The sequence below is a fragment of the Phyllobates terribilis genome, unplaced genomic scaffold, assembly GCF_046119375.1.
Source record: "Phyllobates terribilis strain yellow unplaced genomic scaffold, ASM4611937v1 Scaffold_5__5_contigs__length_657084704, whole genome shotgun sequence".
Lineage (NCBI taxonomy): Eukaryota > Metazoa > Chordata > Amphibia > Anura > Dendrobatidae > Phyllobates > Phyllobates terribilis.
In genome coordinates this window covers 519,029,762-519,047,716 of record NW_027362765.1, presented here as the reverse complement: position 1 = coordinate 519,047,716, position 17,955 = coordinate 519,029,762, and the positions used below count along the sequence as shown (strand labels likewise).

The following is a 17,955-nucleotide window of genomic DNA, read 5'->3' as shown; positions in this document are numbered from 1 at the left end:
AGCCCAGAGTATGGATTCAATACTAAGCATAAGTTTTGAAACCTCTTCTTGCTATTGAATCCGTACCTCAGTTTGTTTGTGTGCTGACGCAGAATAGTGTTAATCAGGTCGATGATTTTACCGTTATGGTTATCAGAACAGAAGTGCTGAGAAGAAAAATTGCTTTTGTTCTAGTGATCATTGGAGATTTCAATTTATTGTCTGTCACTAACTTGAGGTTTTGATATGTCTCCTTCATATGAATGTAGCTCACTTAATTTGAAGACTCAAGATTTATCTGTTTAAAGGTCCACATTTTCTCAATCTGAATGTTTGCCCCATGAAAATAATAACACTTATACTCACCTCCCGTGTTGGCACCGTTCCAGCAGTGTCGCCACTCACATTCCTGGGGCTCTCATGTGGTTGTTATGACATGTGAGTCCTGCACCCAATCAACCCTGGTGTCACTGTCCCCGCCTTCAGACGTATAAGTAATAAAGAGGAAAGGAGCTGTTAGTTGAAGATCTTATTTCCTCTTGATTACTTATACGATCGAAGATGGGTACAGTGACACCAGTGTTGATTGGGCACAGGACTCACATGTCATAACAACCTCACGTGAGCAGGGCCGCCATCAGGGTATTACTGCCCTTACTGTTGAATGGACAATGTGCAAAGTATTGTGGTCAATTCGGGCGCCGGACACTGAATTAAGCACCTGGGACGGATTACTTAAAAGAAACTAACCTCTTTATTTAGACACTCTTATGAACATATGGCGGTTAGGGGTGGTTCTAATAAGTTTTATCCGATGCACCATAAGGGTGCACATATAGAATCTTTTCAACAATTGGTCCTTAGAGATCTACGTTCTATTGAACGATGTAAGAAATCGGACAATTTAAAGAAAGATGAAAGGGAAGCCATACAGTCTTTAAGAAATAATAATAACATCATAATAAAAAGTGCCGATAAAGGAGGAGGGGTTGTGGTTATGGACAGATCTTGGTATCAGAGTGAGGGTCTTAGGATATTGAGTGATAACCAATATCACAAAAAATTGGATAGTGATCCCTCAATTTCCATTTTTGTAAATTATAATTATTTGATTAGGGAAGGTCATGAGAAAGGCATTCTGAATAAGATTGAAAAGTAATTTCTAGATATTGCAAGTTACCGGGTTCCTGTTTTTTATTTTTTACCTATGTTACATAAGGATCCACGTAACCCACCCGGACGCCCTTTTATATCTGGGATAAATTCAATCACGTCCAACCTATCCCACTTCATTGATCTGTTCCTCCAGAAATATGTATGTGAATTGGAGTCTTACCTCAAAGATTCCTCTACTCTGATCACCATAGAAAGGAATTTACCGTCTGTAAAAAAGTGCATTCTTATTACAGCAGACGTTACAGCTCTTTATAGTAATATTGCTCATGAATTAGGTTTAGGAGCAGTACGTCATTACCTAATGAAGGACAATAGTATTCCCCTTTTTCAAAGAGAATTCATTTTAAAATCAAAAGAATTCATATTAAATAATAATGTATTCTCATTTGATGGTAGTTTCTATAAGCAAATAAAGGGCTGTGCAATGGGGACAAGTGTAGCTCCAAGCTACGCAAATCTCTTCATGGGATACTTCTAATCTTTGTTTATCACGTCCTCTCCTTTGGCCCATGGCCATATATTGCTATATCATCGTTACATCGATGATCTGTTTTTTATTTGGGAGGGAACAGAGAAATCAGCCAAGGATTTTTTTGAAGCTTTAGATGGTAACCCATGGGGCCTCAAGTTCACTGTATCCATGTCAAGTAGTTCCATACAGTTTCTTGACTTAATGTTGAAACTAGATGATCTGGGGAACGTTTTCACGTCCACTCATTTCAAAACTGTGGACGTGAATAGTTACCTCAGATTTGACGGTGGCCATCTTCCAAGGTGGATAAAGAACATTCCGTATGGCCAGTATTGGCGTATACGGAAAAATTGTACACAGAATGAAGATTTTGGAAAGGAGGCTGATGTTCTTCAAAAAAGATTTTTGAGGAAGGGATATCCAAAGAAATTGATTAGGGGTGCGTATAAAAGGACTAAGTTGCTCAGTCAGGAATCATGTCTGGCTCGGATCTCTGAACCTAAATGTGGGAATACAAGTACAGGACATAGAGATTGGAGTTTAGTGACTACTTTTAATAAATCCAGAATGAATGTACAAAAATTGATAAACCGCTATTGCTGTGTCCTGTTAGGTGATCCGATTTTACATAAGCACCTACCAAGTAGGCCTAAGATTGTTTATAAGAAAAATCGGAACTTACGGTCTTTCATATCACCCAGTAATACGATGTTGAAATCTGTAACATTGGTGTGGAGATCGGAGAAACAAAAACAAGAAGAAGTAGGTTGTTTTGCTTGCAGATCCCCTGGATGTTTATGTTGTAGGGCCATTAATCATGGAGCAATATCCTTCTCCTCACAAACCATGGGTGAGCAATTCCACATCACCTGTAAGGTGGACTGCTATTCTGATTATGTGGTCTACATGTTACAGTGTGGGTGTGGTTTACAATATGTAGGCCGGACTATGCAAAGAATGCAAGCCGGCCTCAATAAACATCGTTCTAATATTAAGAATGGATATTTACAGCATAGTGTATCCAAACACTTCCTGACTACTCATCAGAAGGATCCCAGTGGTTTGAGATTGACAATTTTGGAACAAATCCCTGAAAATATGACAAATCGGTATAATTACCTTATGAAGAAAGAGAATTTTTGGATTTTCAAATTAGGTATATTGTATCCTGAAGGGTTAAATTTAGCGATTGATAATGTTTGTAGATGACACATTAGTATCTCTGACATTAAGAATAAGTAAAGATGTTAGGACTTCATGTGTATGATTTATTAACCCCTTAAGCCCCGAGGGTGGTTTGCACGTTAATGACCAGGCCAATTTTTACAATTCTGACCACTGTCACTTTATGAGGTAATTACTCTGGAACGCTTCAACAGATCCCCCTGATTCTGAGACTGTTTTTTCATGACATATTGTACTTCATGATTGTGGAAAAATTTCTTCGATATCACTTGCGTTTATTTGTGAAAAAAATGGAAATTTGACGAAAATTTTGAAAATTTTGCAATTTTCAAAATTTGAATTTTTAAGCCCTGAAATCAGAGAGATATGTCACACAAAAGAGTTAATAAATGACATTTCCCACATGTCTACTTTACATCAGCACAATTTTGGAACCAAAATTTTTTTTTGTTAGGGAGCTATAAGGGTTAAAAGTTGACCAGCGATTTCTCATTTTTCCAACAAAATTTACAAAACCATTTTTTTAGGGACCACATCACATTTGAAGTCACTTTGAGAGGTCGTTATGACAGAAAATACCCAAAAGTGTCACCATTCTAAAAACTGCACTCCTCAAGGTGCTCAAAACCACATTCAAGAACTTTATTAACCCTTCAGGTGCTTCACAGGAATTTTTTGAATGTGGAAGAAAAAAATGAACATTTAACTTTTTTCACAAAAATGTTACTTTAGACCCAATTTTTTTTATTTTCACAGGGGTAACAAGAAAAAATGGACCCCAAAATTTGTTGTGCAATTTCCCCTGGGCACGCAGATACCCAATATTTGGGGAAAAAACACTGATTGGGCGCACGGCAGGGCTCGGAGGGGAAGGAGCGCCATTTGACTTTTTGATTGTAAAATTTGCTTGAATAATTAGCGGACGCCATGTTGTGTTTGGAGAGCCCCTGTGTGCCCAAACTTTGGAGCTCCCCCACAAGTGACCCCATTTTGGAAACTAGACCCCCCAAAGCACCTTTCTAGATGCATAGTGAGCACTTGGAACCCCCAGGTGCTTCACAAATTGATTCGTAAAAATGAAAAAGTGAAAAAAAAAACACTTTTTCATTTTTACTAATCAATTTGTGAAGCACCTGGGGGTTCCAAGTGCTCACTATGCATCTAGATAGGTGCCTTGGGGGGTCTAGTTTCCAAAATGGGGTCACTTTTTGGGGAGCTCCAATGTTTGGGCACACAGGGACTCTCCAAATGCAACATGGTATCCGCTAACAAATTGAATGGAAAATCGGCTCAAATTGTTAGCGGACACCATGTTGCGTTTGGAGAGCCCCTCTGTGCCCAAACATTGGAGCTCCCCCACAAGTGACCCCATTTTGGAAACTAGACCCCCCAAGGCACCTTTCTAGATGCATAGTGAGCACTTGGAACCCCCAGGTGCTTCACAAATTGATTCGTAAAAATGAAAAAGTGAAAAAAAAAACACTTTTTCATTTTTATGAATCAATTTGTGAAGCACCTGGGGTTCCAAGTGCTCACTATGAATCTAGAAAGGTGCCTTGGGGGGTCTAGTTTCCAAAATGGGGTCACTTGTGGGGGAGCTCCAAAGTTTGGGCACACAGGGGCTCTCCAAACGCAACATGGTGTCCGCTAACAATTTGAGCCGACAATTTGTTAGCGGATATCATGTTGCATTTGGAGAGTCCCTGTGTGCCCAAACATTGGAGCTCCCCCACAAGTGACCCCATTTTGGAAACTAGACCCCCCAAGGCACCTATCTAGATTCATAGTGAGCACTTGGAACCCCCAGGTGCTTCACAAATTGATTAGTAAAAATGAAAAAGTGTTTTTTTTTTCACTTTTTCATTTTTACGAATCAATTTGTGAAGCACCTGGGGGTTCCAAGTGCTCACTATGCATCTAGAAAGGTGCCTTGGGGGATCTAGTTTCCAAAATGGGGTCACTTGTGGGGGAGCTCCAAAGTTTGGGCACACAGGGGCTCTCCAAACGCAACATGGTGTCCGCTAACAATTTGAGCCGACAATTTGTTAGCGGATATCATGTTGCATTTGGAGAGTCCCTGTGTGCCTAAACATTGGAGCTCCCCCACAAGTGACCCCATTTTGGAAACTAGACCCCCCAAGGCACCTATCTAGACTCATAGTGAGCACTTGGAACCCCAGGTGCTTCACAAATTGATTCATAAAAATGAAAAAGTGTTTTTTTTTTCACTTTTTCATTTTTACAAATCAATTTGTGAAGCACCTGGGGGTTCCAAGTGCTCACTATGCATCTAGATAGGTGCCTTGGGGGGTCTAGTTTCCAAAATGGGGTCACTTGTGGGGGAGCTCCAATGTTTGGGCACACAGGGGCTCTCCAAACGCAACATGGCGTCCGCTAACAATTTGAGCCGATTTTCCATTCAATTCGTTAGCGGACACCATGTCGCGTTTGGAGAGCCCGTGATGTGCCTAAACAGTGGAGCTCCCCCACAAGTGTCCCCATTTTGGAAACTATACCCCTCAAGGATTTTATTAAGGTGTATAGTGAACATTTTGAACCCAGAGGTACGGCACAGAATTTGTTTACATTAGGTCATCATATTGAATAAGTTGTCATTATTCTTGAGCGCAAGTGCTCGCTACTTGAGTTTGCATCAGGTACTCAGGTATGCACCATGTACAGCGTGTGCTCGAGTGACATGCTCGAGTCCCTACTCCGCATGTTTCACGGTTATTAGACACCCAAAAAAAAACATGCGGGGATCGCTCGTGCATGGCAGGCAATCCCCGTAAAGTTTTTTTGGCCGCAAAGCATATGGGGCAGAGACTCGAGCATGTCACTCAAATACCCACGATACTCAATGCATACCAGAGCACCCGATGCAAACTCAAGTAGCGAGCACTTGCGCTCAACACTAGTCGCCATATCGTCATCTTTTTTTCTTACTTTTGAAAAAAATCCCAACCCCAGCCCTAACCCTAGCACAACCCTAACCATAGCACAACCCTAGCCCTAGCACAACCCTAGCCCCAGCACAACCCTAGCCCCAGCACAACCCTAGCCCCAAACCCAGCCCTAACCCTAGCCCAATCCTAACCCAAGAGTTTATTTTTGACGCCGTTCCTTGTGCGGTATAAGTGATTAGACGACTTTATTCTTCAGGTCGGTGTGATTACAGCAATGCCAGAATCATATGGGGTTTTTATGACTGACAGCTGTCACACACTAAAAGAGGCATTTTTTGTAAAATCTAGTTTTTGCATCGCCATATTTTGAGAGCTATAATTTTTCCAGATTTTGGCAGACAGTCATGTGACGGCTCGTTTTTTGCGGGATGACTTGACGTTCTTATTGGTGCCATTTTCAGGCACGTGACATTTTTTGATCGCTTTCTATTCCGATTTTTGGGAGGCAGAATAAACAAAAACCAACAATTCAGGAATTGTTTTTTTTTTTTTTTATTCTGTTCCGCGTGTGGTAAAATTGATGAGGTAGCTTTATTCTTCGGGTCAGTACGTTTACAGCGGTACCACATTTGTATCATTTTTCTATGTTTTGGCGCTTATACACAATAAAAGCTATTTTATAGAAAAAAATATTTTTTAGCATCGCTTTATTCTGAGACCTCTAACTTTTTTAATTTTTGGCTGATGGAGCTGTATGGTGGCTTGTTTTTTGCGGGACGAGATGACGTTTTCAGCGGTACCATTTTTATTTATATGCGTCTTTTTGATCGCGTGTTATTCCACTTTTTGTTTGGCGGTATGGTGATAAAGCATTGTTTTTTGCTTCGTTTTTTTTTTTTTTTTTACCGTGTTCACTGAAGGGGTTAACTAGTGGGACAGTTTTATAGGTCAGGTTGTTCCGGACGCGGCGATACCAAATATGTGTACTTTTATTGTTTATTTATTTTTTTTTATAATAATATTTATTGATGGGTACATTATATTTTTATTTTTGGTGGATTATTTTTTTTTTTATAATTTTGCAATTTTTTTTTTTTTCCACTTTCAGACAGTTTATACACTTTATTACTTTGTCCCACTCTGGGACTTTCACTTTTTTTTACTCTGATCGCCTGCATGGCATAGGAATGGAGCACCATCCCTATGCCATGCAGGCTGTCAGCGGTGCACAGTGTGAAGATTGTTTGGAGATGCACTGCGCATGTCCAAACAATCTTCCTGCTGTCTGGTGACCCGGATGTTGTCATGACGACATTGGGTCGTCATGGCAACACCCGGGAAGCCTTTGCAGACTGCGCTGGAAGCCGGAAGAGGAGGTGAGTATCGGCGATCACCTCCCCTTGCCCCCGCAATGCCACGATCGACTTCGATCGCAGCATCGCAGGGGTTAATGTGCTGGGAGCGGTGCAGGACCACTCCCTGCACATAGTACCGGGTGTCAGCTGTGACAATCAGCTGACACCCGGCGGCGATCGCGCCCGCACAGCCTGTGTGCGCGCGCGATCGCGATGACGTACTAATACGGGTCTGGCTCTTAAGTCCCAGGGCACAGACGCGTATTAGTACGTCAGATGTTGTTAAGGGGTTAATTAGTTTTTTTGAGAATTTTTTTTTTTTTTTAAATTGAGTGGGAATAATAATAAGTTTTATTCTTTGTTAGTTATTTCATTTTTGTGATTGAAGTGTAAATGACCATTGTATGTTATTATTATTATCATCATCGTCAATATTTATACTTGATGTTTTTAATAGTAGTTTTATAATGCGTAAGTGTTGGTTTTTAAGAGGTTTTTAGGTCTCTTGATTATAAATTTGGACTGTTCATGGTGATTATTAATCAAGGAGTTAAGGTCAAAGGATTTTTTTTAACACCTCCCACTGAGTTCCTCTACTCTGTATATAAAGTGCCTTTTTTGTCATTTCCCCCTAATTACACCTGATGAAGGCAGCAGACCGCTGCAGAAACACGTCGTGGGCATAAGAGTGTCTAAATAAAGAGGTTCGTTTCTTTTAAGTAATCCGTCCCAGATGCTTAATTCAGTGTTCGGCGCCTGAATTGACCACAATACTTTGCACATTGTCTTATCGTTCCCACTGGGAATTGTGGCTTGGAGCTGCAGGGAACTGGATGCACTTCCAGCAACTAGGACCTGTGATGATGTCACCGCCCGCGTGATCTACACTCGGAACCACGTGATCGGGAGCTCCAGTAGCGGTTTTAGAGGAGACACAGTGGACGCGGCGGTAACACTTTAAACACCAGAGGCCTCTAAACCCGGGTTGTGTGGTCTGCACAACCCATTAAGGCGAGCAACCGTTTGGTATCTGCATATGTATTCTATTTATCAAACAGGTTCACACAAGCACAGCGCTTCTCCACCCCACCCCTTTGTTTTTTCCTACTGTTGAATGGGGCCCGGTGAACAGCAGTAAAGAGCAAAGGCCCCCTTGCTCTTGTGCTTCTGCTAACCGGGCCCTGGGGTATCGTCTGCCGCCGACGCTGTGTGCCTGTGTGCCACCGCCGCCATCTCCTCCACACAGGTAGCCAAAACTGAATGGCCGTGCAGCTCCAGGGGAGTCCCTCATCCCCTTCAGTAACACTCTTGAGATGGCTGTATGCGATGACGTCATCGCATACTCGCTGGCATCCAGTGCAAGGATGGTGCCAGGTCAGAAGTTGAGCTACAGGGATCGTATAAGAGGTAAGCATGAAAACTTTATTTTTTTATAGAATTAAATGGTCTTGGGGGACAGTACATGATGAACTGGGAGTGGGGGAGAGGTAATGATGAACTGGGAGTGCGGGGGAACTAATGATGAACTGGGAGTAGGGGGAAGAGCTAATGATGAACTGGGAGTGAGGGGGAACTAATGATGAACTGGGAGTTGAGGGGAGCTAATGATGAACTGGGAGAGGGGGGAGCTAATGATGAACTGGGAGTGTGGGGGGAGCTAATGATGAACTGGGAGTGGGGGGGCTAATGATGAACTGGGAGTAGGGGGGAGAGCTAATGATGAACTGGGAGTGGGGGGAAGCTAATGATGAACTGGGAGTGGGGGGCTATTAGTGAACTGGGAGTAGGGGGGAGCTTATGATGAACTGGGAGTGGGGGGTGGGGAGAGAACATGATAAACTGGGAGTGGGGGGCGGGGAGAGCACATGAATTGGGAGTGGGGGGTGGGGAGAGCTAATGACGAATTGGGAGTGGGGGTAGGGAGAGCTAATGATGAACTGGGAGTGGGGGTAGGGAGAGTTAATGATGAATTGAGAGTGAGGGGTGGGGAGACCACATGATGAACTGGGAATGGGGGTGGGGAGAGCTAATGATGAATTGGGAGTGGGGGTGGAAAGAGTAAATGACGAAGTGGGGGTGGGGAGAGCAAATAATGAATTGAGGGTGGGGGAGCGCAAATAATGATGACTTGAGGATGGGGGATGGGGGCAGCAAATGATGAATTGAAGGTGGTGGTGGGAAGAGCAAATGATGACTCGATGGTGGAGGGGGGAGAGCAAATGATAATGAACTGAGGGTGGGGGACAACAAATTATGATGAATTGGGGTGGGGAGAGTAAATGATGATGAACTGGGGGTGGGACAGGGAGAGGACATGACAAAATGAATTGGAGTGGAGGGGGGCATGTAAATATAATGAGTTGGGAGAATGGGGGGCGTTGAGGATGCAGGAGTGTAACTGGTAATGAATTGGGCGAAAGAGTACAGGTTCTAATTAATTAATTTATTTATAGGTGGGGAAAGTGGCTTTTTATAGTTAGTGGGGGCACAGTGGTGGATTACAATTTATATTTGGAATGGTGTGTTGTATAATAACTAATTATATATTAATGATGGGTGCAAGTCTGTATTCATCTGTGTAGTGTAGAAGTTGGGGAATGTGCTCTAGATAACTGTATGTTATTTTATTCAGAGATGAGTTATGGCTGGAAGAAGTGATGGTGGTCTGTGCTGGATGAAGGAGAAAAGCGAAGATGAAGGACTTCAACTAGAGACGTCATTGGTGAGTCAGTGTGTTATCTGTACACTGACACTAGAAACTATATACTATGTACAGAGCTCCTGTGTATAATGTCACTGATGATCACTGTATTACCTATACACTGACACTATATACAGAGCTCCTGCGTATAATGTCACTGATGACCCCTGTATTATCTGTACACTGACACTATATACAGAGCCCTGTGTATGTCATCACTGGTGATCACTGTATTACCTGTACACTGACACTATACACTGTATACTATGTACAGAGCTCCTGTGAATAATGGCACTTATGGTAATATTAGTATTGTGTTTTTTTTATTAATGATCAGTATTGTAGTGTTCGGTCACTATGTGGTGGCAATATATGGTCTGGTCATGGTGTGGAGGTATTTGTTCCTTTTATGTGGTATTATTCAGTCATTGTGGTGGTAATATGTGGTCTGGTCATGGTATGTCAGTATTTGTTCCTTGTATGTGGTATTATTCAGTCACTATGTGGAGGTAATATATGGTCCAGCCATGGTGTGATGGTATTTGTCCCTTGTATGTGATATTATTGGTCATTTTAAAAAATGTACGTGACACATTTCCTTAAAGAAAAATAAATAAAAATATACTTAAAAAGAGTACTGGATATTTTAAGAAATGTTTAATAGGTTAGAGTAGAGTAGGGCTCAGCCAGAAGAGTCTCCTTGTTGTGATGGCGGCTTAAAAAATCTTCTAGCCAAAACAAAAGCTGCTGGCTGTGTTTGTGATCTGGTGTTCAATGTGAACTGTTAGGCTAAGTGCCCAAGATGCAGAAATGCTCCGGATTTTTCCTGAGCGTTTCTGCATCTCCCTGGCAGAAAAAACGCATGCGGATTTTACATGCGATTTTTCTGCCAGGGACAAGTGTAAGTGAAGCGTTTTGATCATGCGATTTCGCTTGCGGGTTGTCAAGCGCTTTCCAAGCAAGTTTAGCAACACTTGGAAAGTGCTTGACAACTTGGTCACACTATATAAATCCATGCAACTGTCATGGATTTTATATAGTGTGACCAAGTTAGTTAAAAAAAAGAATAGAAATGGTAAAAAAATAAAAAAAAAACATATACTCACCTTCCGATGGCCCATGGTCTCTTTATCCGATGCGTCCGGTCTTCCTGGTGTCTTGCGGTTGTGTAAAAGGACCTTCCATGACATCATTTAGTCATGTGACAGGTCACGCGACCGCCAACGTCAGCGGTCGCATGACCCGTCATATGACTAAACGACGTCATGGAAGGTCTTTTTATACCATCGCGAGCTGCAGCGGAGCCAGGACGCATCACTGTGGAGACCGGGGGCCATCAGAAGGTAAGTATAATGTATATTTTTTATTTTAATTCTTTTTTTTTACAGGTACTATGGTACCCGGGTCTGGATGAGAGTCTCCTCTTCTCCAGACCCGAGTACCCTCCGCACATTGAATCGCTTAATATCCGCATGTGCACATGTAGTCATGCGGATATTAAGCGATTTAATGCAAGTCAATGGCGGCGAAAACGCCGCGATTCCGCAAAATAATTGGTAGTGCTGTGGATTTTTACGCACTGATAATCCACAGTGGAAATTTCCGCAGCATGTGCACAGCACATGCGGATTATTATTGGGGAACATTGCAGACCTTCTACCAAGCGTTTCTGCAGCGGAATTGCCGCTGCAGAAACGCTTAAAAAACGCATAGTGAGCACACAGCCTATATGTGTGATTGGTGAGGACGTGATGCAGAAGTGGAGCTTTCCAAGAGTGGGCAGTGGGACTGTGGAAGGTTTGAGGGGTGGGGGGGGGAGCTGGGGTGGAGGGGAACAGGGCTGGAGCTTGGGCGAAGTCTCAAGGGGGCCCGAAAATTTTGCCAGTATGGACCCTGAAATTTCTAGTGGCAGCCCTATACGTGAGCCCCGGGAATGTGAGTGGCGACACCGCTAGAACGACACCAGCACTGGAGATGAGTATAAGGCTATGTGCCCACGATGCAGAAATGCTCAGGATTTTTTCCTGAGCGTTTCTGCATCTCCCTGGCAGAAAAAAAACGCATGCGGATTGTACATGCGTTTTCCTGCCAGGGACATTCGGAAATGAAGCGTTATTCACTGACATTTCCGCATGCGGGTTGACAAGCGCTTCCCAAGCGATTAGCATCACTTGGAAAGTGCTTGTGACAACTAGGTCACACTATATAAATCCATGCAAACGGCACGGATTTATATAGTGTGACCCGAGAGAGTGGTTAAAAATAAAAAAATAAACTGTACTTACCTTCCGATGGCCCCCGAGACTTGCATCGCTCCTGTGCTGGCTGCCGTCAGATTGCGGTACTGAAAAGACCTGCCGTCACATGACTGTGACGTCAGCGCAGGTCCTTCAGTCCTGCGCGATCTGTCAGCTAGCGAAGAGAAGGAGTCCGGGGGACTCGGAAGGTGAATATAATCTTTATTTTTTATTTTATTCTTTTTTTTTTATGGTACCTGGGTGAGGAGGAGACTCTCCTCTCCTCTACACCCGGGTACCATCCGCACATTAGAACGCGCCAATTACGCAAGTCCAGATGCAGTCTTGCGGAATTGGCGCGTTCTAATGCAAGTCAATGGCGGAGAAAACGCAGTGCTTGCGCAAAATAATTGGTAGTGCTGCGTTTATTTCCGCAATGATAATCTGCAGCGGAAATTTCCGCAGCATGTGCACAGCACATGCCGATTATCATTGTGGAACATGGCAGGCCTTCTAACATGCGTTTTTAATGCGTTTCCGCAGCTGCAAAAACGCTGCGGAATCGTGGGCCCACAGCCTTAGTGTTTTTATTTTAACGGGGAAAAACATTCAGAGTGAGAAGATGTTGTCCGAGTAGTGGAGAACCCTTTTAAGTACAAAGAAAATGAAATATGACAATCTTCAAAAGAATATTGTTAGGTTTTGAAGTAAAAGAAGCATCATAGTAATGGAACAATTACCTTCTGAATAGCTTTGTAGAGTATATTCTGTTAGACTCTCAAGCACTTCAAGAAACACTCCCCAGTACTTTGTTCCAATTGTATCACATATTTCAGAGAAAAACTGCACGTTCGATGATGTGTAACTCTTCTGAAATAGCTTAAAAAAATAAAAATAAATAAATATTAGTAAACAATACAAATGGTTAACATTTTATTTTTGTCTACTTTCTGAATATTAGGATAAATATTAATTAAAATTGTTGCCTAACAAAGCACTAAATAGAATAGACATACAAAAGAAAAGCCCAGGTGCTTACTAGTGCAAGAGGATATACACATCATTATCACTGTTTGAAGAATCAGATATCTCTTGGCTTTTAAGTGGACAATAAAAGACAGATACTGGAGGAACTACCAATGGAGAAAAAATGGTACCGACAGAGGAATCTAAATGATGTTTGGAACACAGTAAACAGGACTGAAGACCGTTTCCTGTCCTCTATGCACAGTGCCATGCTGTGAGCCAGGGATCTCTTGCCCTTCCCCTTGCTCCCAGCTCCTGAGTAGACACTGTCAGCAAATTAAGAGTGGCTATGGAGGATGCATAGCAAATACTATAAGTAATGCTATTCATCCTTCATTCACTTTATGTAGTGGCTGCAAAAGCAGTGGGCCACATTTGTGAATAGAGGTCCTGAGCAAGTGGCCAATCAAGTTGTGCTTTTTTTCCAATTACAATTCCGATTTGCATATATATATATATATATCACAGATCCCCATAGACTTGATTTGCCCATTCTGATCCAAAACATGGATGCGTGTATTGATCCATAAAACTTTATGATTCCATGGGCTGTCTGACAAAGAAGAAAAGAAAAACAGATGTTACACAGACTAAGGCAAAGTTCACACCTGCGTTTGGGCATTTCATTTGTCTGTTCTACTTTTAGGAACAGACCAACAGAATTCATATGTAAAAAGGAACAATTGCATACAGTTAGGTCCATATATATTTGGACAGAGACAAAAATTTTCTAATTTTGGTTCTAGACATTACCACAATGAATTTTAAACAAAACAATTCAGATGCAGTTGAAGTTCAGCCTTTCAGCTTTCATTTGAGGGTACCCACATTAAGATTGGATGAAGGGTTTAGGAGTTTCAGCTCCTTAACATGTGCCACCCTGTTTTTAAAGGGATCAAAAGTAATTGGACAGATTAAATAATTGTAAATAAAATGTTCATTTCTAGTACTTGGTTGAAAACCCTTTGTTGGCAATGACTCCCTGAAGTCTTGAACTCATGGACATCACCAGACGCTGTGTTTCCTCCTTTTTGATGCTCTGCCAGGCCTTCACTGCGGTGGTTTTCAGTTGCTGTTTGTTTGTGGGCCTTTCTGTCTGAAGTTTAGTCTTTAACAAGTGAAATGCATGCTCAATTGGGTTGAGATCAGGTGACTCACTTGGCCATTCAAGAATATTCCACTTCTTTGCTTTAATAAACACCTGGGTTGCTTTGGCTTTATGTTTTGGGTCATTGTCCTTCTGTAGTATGAAACGACGACCAATCAGTTTGGCTGCATTTGGCTGGATCTGAGCACACAGTATGGCTCTGAATACATCAGAATTCATTCGGCTGCTTCTGTCCTGTGTCACATCATCAATAAACACTAGTGACCCAGTGCTACTGGCAGCCATGCATGCCCAAGCCATCACACTGCCTCCGCCGTGTTTTACAGATGATGTGGTAAGCTTTGGATCATGAGCTGTACCACGCCTCCGCCATAATTTTCTCTTTCCATCATTCTGGTAGAGGTTGCTCTTGGTTTCATCTGTCCAAAGAATGTTCTTCCAGAACTGTGCTGGCTTTTTTAGATGTTTTTTAGCAAAGTCCAGTCTAGCCTTTTTATTCTTGATGCTTATGAGTGGCTTGCACTGTGCAGTGAACCCTCTGTATTTACTTTCACGCAGTCTTCTCTTTATGGTAGATTAGGATATTGATACGCCTACCTCCTGGAGAGTGTTGTTCACTTGGTTGGCTGTTGAGAAGCAGTTTCTCTTCACCATGGAGATTATTCTGCGATCATCCACCACTGTTGTCTTCCGTGGGTGCCCAGGTCTTTTTGCATTGATGAGTTCACCAGTGCTTTCTTTCTTTCTCAGGATGTACTAAACTGTAGATTTTGCCACTCCTAATATTGTAGCAATTTGTCCGATGGGTTTTTCCTGTTTTTGCAGCTTAAGGATGGCTTGTTTCACCTGCATGGAGAGCTCCTTTGACCGCATGTTTACTTCACAGCAAAACCTTCCAAATGCAAGCACCACACCTCAAATCAACTCCAGGCCTTTTATCTGCTTAATTGAGAATGACATAACGAAGGGGTTGCCCACACCTGTCCATGAAATAGCCTTGGAGTCAACTGTCCAATTACTTTTGGTCCCTTTAAAAACAGGGTGGCACATGTTAAGGAGCTGAAACTCCTAAACCCTTCATCCAATTTTAATGTGGATACCCTCAAATGAAAGCTGAAAGTCTGAACTTCAACTGCATCTGAATTGTTTTGTTTAAAATTCATTGTGGTAATGTCTAGAACCAAAATTAGAAAAATGTTGTCTCTGTCCAAATATATATGGACCTAACTGTAAGCAGTAATATACGTAGATGAAGATTCATATATTCAATTGTTCACATATACCTCAGTGCATGCTGCTCCAGTGTTATGTTTGATTATAACCATAAAATAACACTAATATAGTACAAATATACAACCCCTGGCAAAATTATGGAATCACCAGGCTCGGAGGATGTTCATTCAGTTGTTTAATGTTGTTGAAAAAAAGCAGATCACAGACATAGCACAAAACTAAAGTCATTTCAAATGGCAACTTTAGGGCTTTAAGAAACACTAAAAGAAATCAAGATTAAAAATGTGGTACTCAGTAAGGGTAATTTTTTCAGACCAAGCACAGGGAAAAAATTATGGAATCACTCAATTCTGAGGAAAAAATTGTGGAATCATGAAAAACAAACACACAAAAGAACACTCCAATACATCACTAGTATTTTGTTGCACCACCTCTGGCTTTAATAACAGCTTGCAGTCTCTGACGCATGGACTTAATGAATGACAAACAGTACTCTTCATCAATCTGGCTCCAACTTTCTCTGATTGTTGTTGCCAGATCAGCTTTGCAGGTTGGAGCCTTGTCATGGACCATTTTCTTCAACTTCCACCAAAGATTTTCAATTGGATTGAGATTTGGACTATTTGCAGGCCATGACATTGACCTTATATGTCTTCTTTCAAGGAATGTTTTCACAGTTTTTTCTCTATGGCAGGATGCATTATCATTGAAAAATGATGTCATCATCCCCAAACATCCTTTCAATTGATGGGATAAGAAAACTGTCCAAAATATCAATGTAAACTTGGGCATTTATTGAAGATGTAATGACAGCCATCTCCCCAGTGCCTTTACCTGACAAGCAGCCCCATATCATCAATGACTGTGGAAATTTGCATGTTCTCTTCATGCAGTCATCTTTATAAATCTCATTGGAACGGCACCAAACAAAAGTTCCAGCATCATCACCTTGCCCAATGCAGATTCGCGATTCATCACTGAATATGACTTTCATCCAGTCATCCACAGTCCACGATTGCTTTTCCTTAGCCCATTGTAACCTTGTTTTTTTCTGTTTAGGTGATAATGATGGCTTATGTTTAGCTTTTCTGTATGAAAATCCCATTTCCTTTAGGTGGTTTCTTACAGTTCGGTCACAGACATTGACTCCAGTTTCCTCCCATTCGTTCCTCATTTGTTTTGTTGTGCATTTCCTGTTTTGGAGACATATTACTTTAAGTTTCCCGTCTTGACGCTTTGATGTCTTCCTTGGTCTACCAGTATGTTTGCCTTTAACAACCTTCCCATGTTGTTTGTATTTGATCCAGATTTTAGACACAGCTGACTGTGAACAACCAACATCTTTTGCAACATTGCGTGATGATTTACCTTCTTTTAAGAGTTTGATAATCCTCTCCTTTGTTTCAATTGACATCTCTCGTGTTGGAGCCATGATTCATGTCAGTCCCTTGGTGCAACAGCTCTCCAAGGTGTGATCACTCCTTTTTAGATACAGACTAACGAGCAGATCTAATTTGATGCAGGTGTTAGTTTTAGAAATGAAAATTTACAGGTTGATTCCAAAATTTTTTCCTCAGAATTGAGTGATTCCATAATTTTTTCCCTCTGCTTGGTCTGAAAAAAAATCACCCTTACTGAGTACCACGTTTTAATCTTGATTTCTTTTAGTGTTTCTTAAAGCCCTAAAGTTGCCATTTGAAATGACTTTAGTTTTGTGCCATGTCTGTGATCTGCTTTTTTTCAACAACATTAAACAACTGAATGAACATCCTCCGAGCCCAGTGATTCCATAATTTTTGCCAGGGGTTGTAATACAGTATCATATAAATATAGTAATAGAATACGAAGCAAACACTGCAGCAGCATACACTGAAGTATACAGTGGGTACGGAAAGTATTCAGACCCCTTTAAATTTTTCACTCTTTGTTTCATTGCAGCCATTTGGTAAATTCTAAAAAGTTCATTTTTTTATCTCAATAAAGTACACTCTGCACCCCATCTTGACTGAAAAAAAACAGAAATGCAGAAATATCACATGGTCATAAGTATTCAGACCCTTTGCTCAGTATTGAGAGGAAGCACCCTTTTGAGCTAGTACAGCCATGAGTCTTCTTGGGAATGATGCAACAAGTTTTTCACACCTGGATTTGGGGATCCTCTGCCATTCTTCCTTGCAGATCCTCTCCAGTTCAATTTGGATGGGTGAAAGTTGGTGGACAACCATTTTCGGGTCTCTCCAGAGATGCTCAATTAGGTTTAGGTCAGGGCTCTAGCTGGGCCAGTCAAGAATGGTCACAGAGTTGTTCTGAAGCCACTCCTTTGTTATGTTAGCTGTGTGCTTAGGGTCATTGTCTTATTGGAAGGTGAACCTTCGGCCAAGTCTGAGGTCCAGAGCACTCTGGAAGTGATTTTCATCCAGGATACTCTGTACAAAATGGCTGCAATGAAACAAAGAGTGAAAAATTTAAAGGGGTCTGAATACTTTCTGTACCCATTGTACATTCTGCAATAGGATTACTTCATCCTAGGTGTATTAGTCTACACTTATCTATATTAAACCTCATCTGCCAAGTGTT

The 17,955-nt window shown here is 41.7% G+C and overlaps 1 protein-coding gene across 1 annotated transcript in view; it reads right to left on the bottom strand.

The window, feature by feature from the left end:
• Nucleotides 1-17,955, bottom strand: part of LOC141271314 (uncharacterized) — a 147,225-nt gene that overhangs the window by 79,653 nt on the left and 49,617 nt on the right. The window contains exon 8 of the mRNA XM_073681427.1: nucleotides 12,752-12,890. Within this exon, the coding sequence (XP_073537528.1) occupies nucleotides 12,752-12,890 (139 nt within the window). The remainder of the gene's footprint in view (nucleotides 1-12,751; nucleotides 12,891-17,955) is intronic.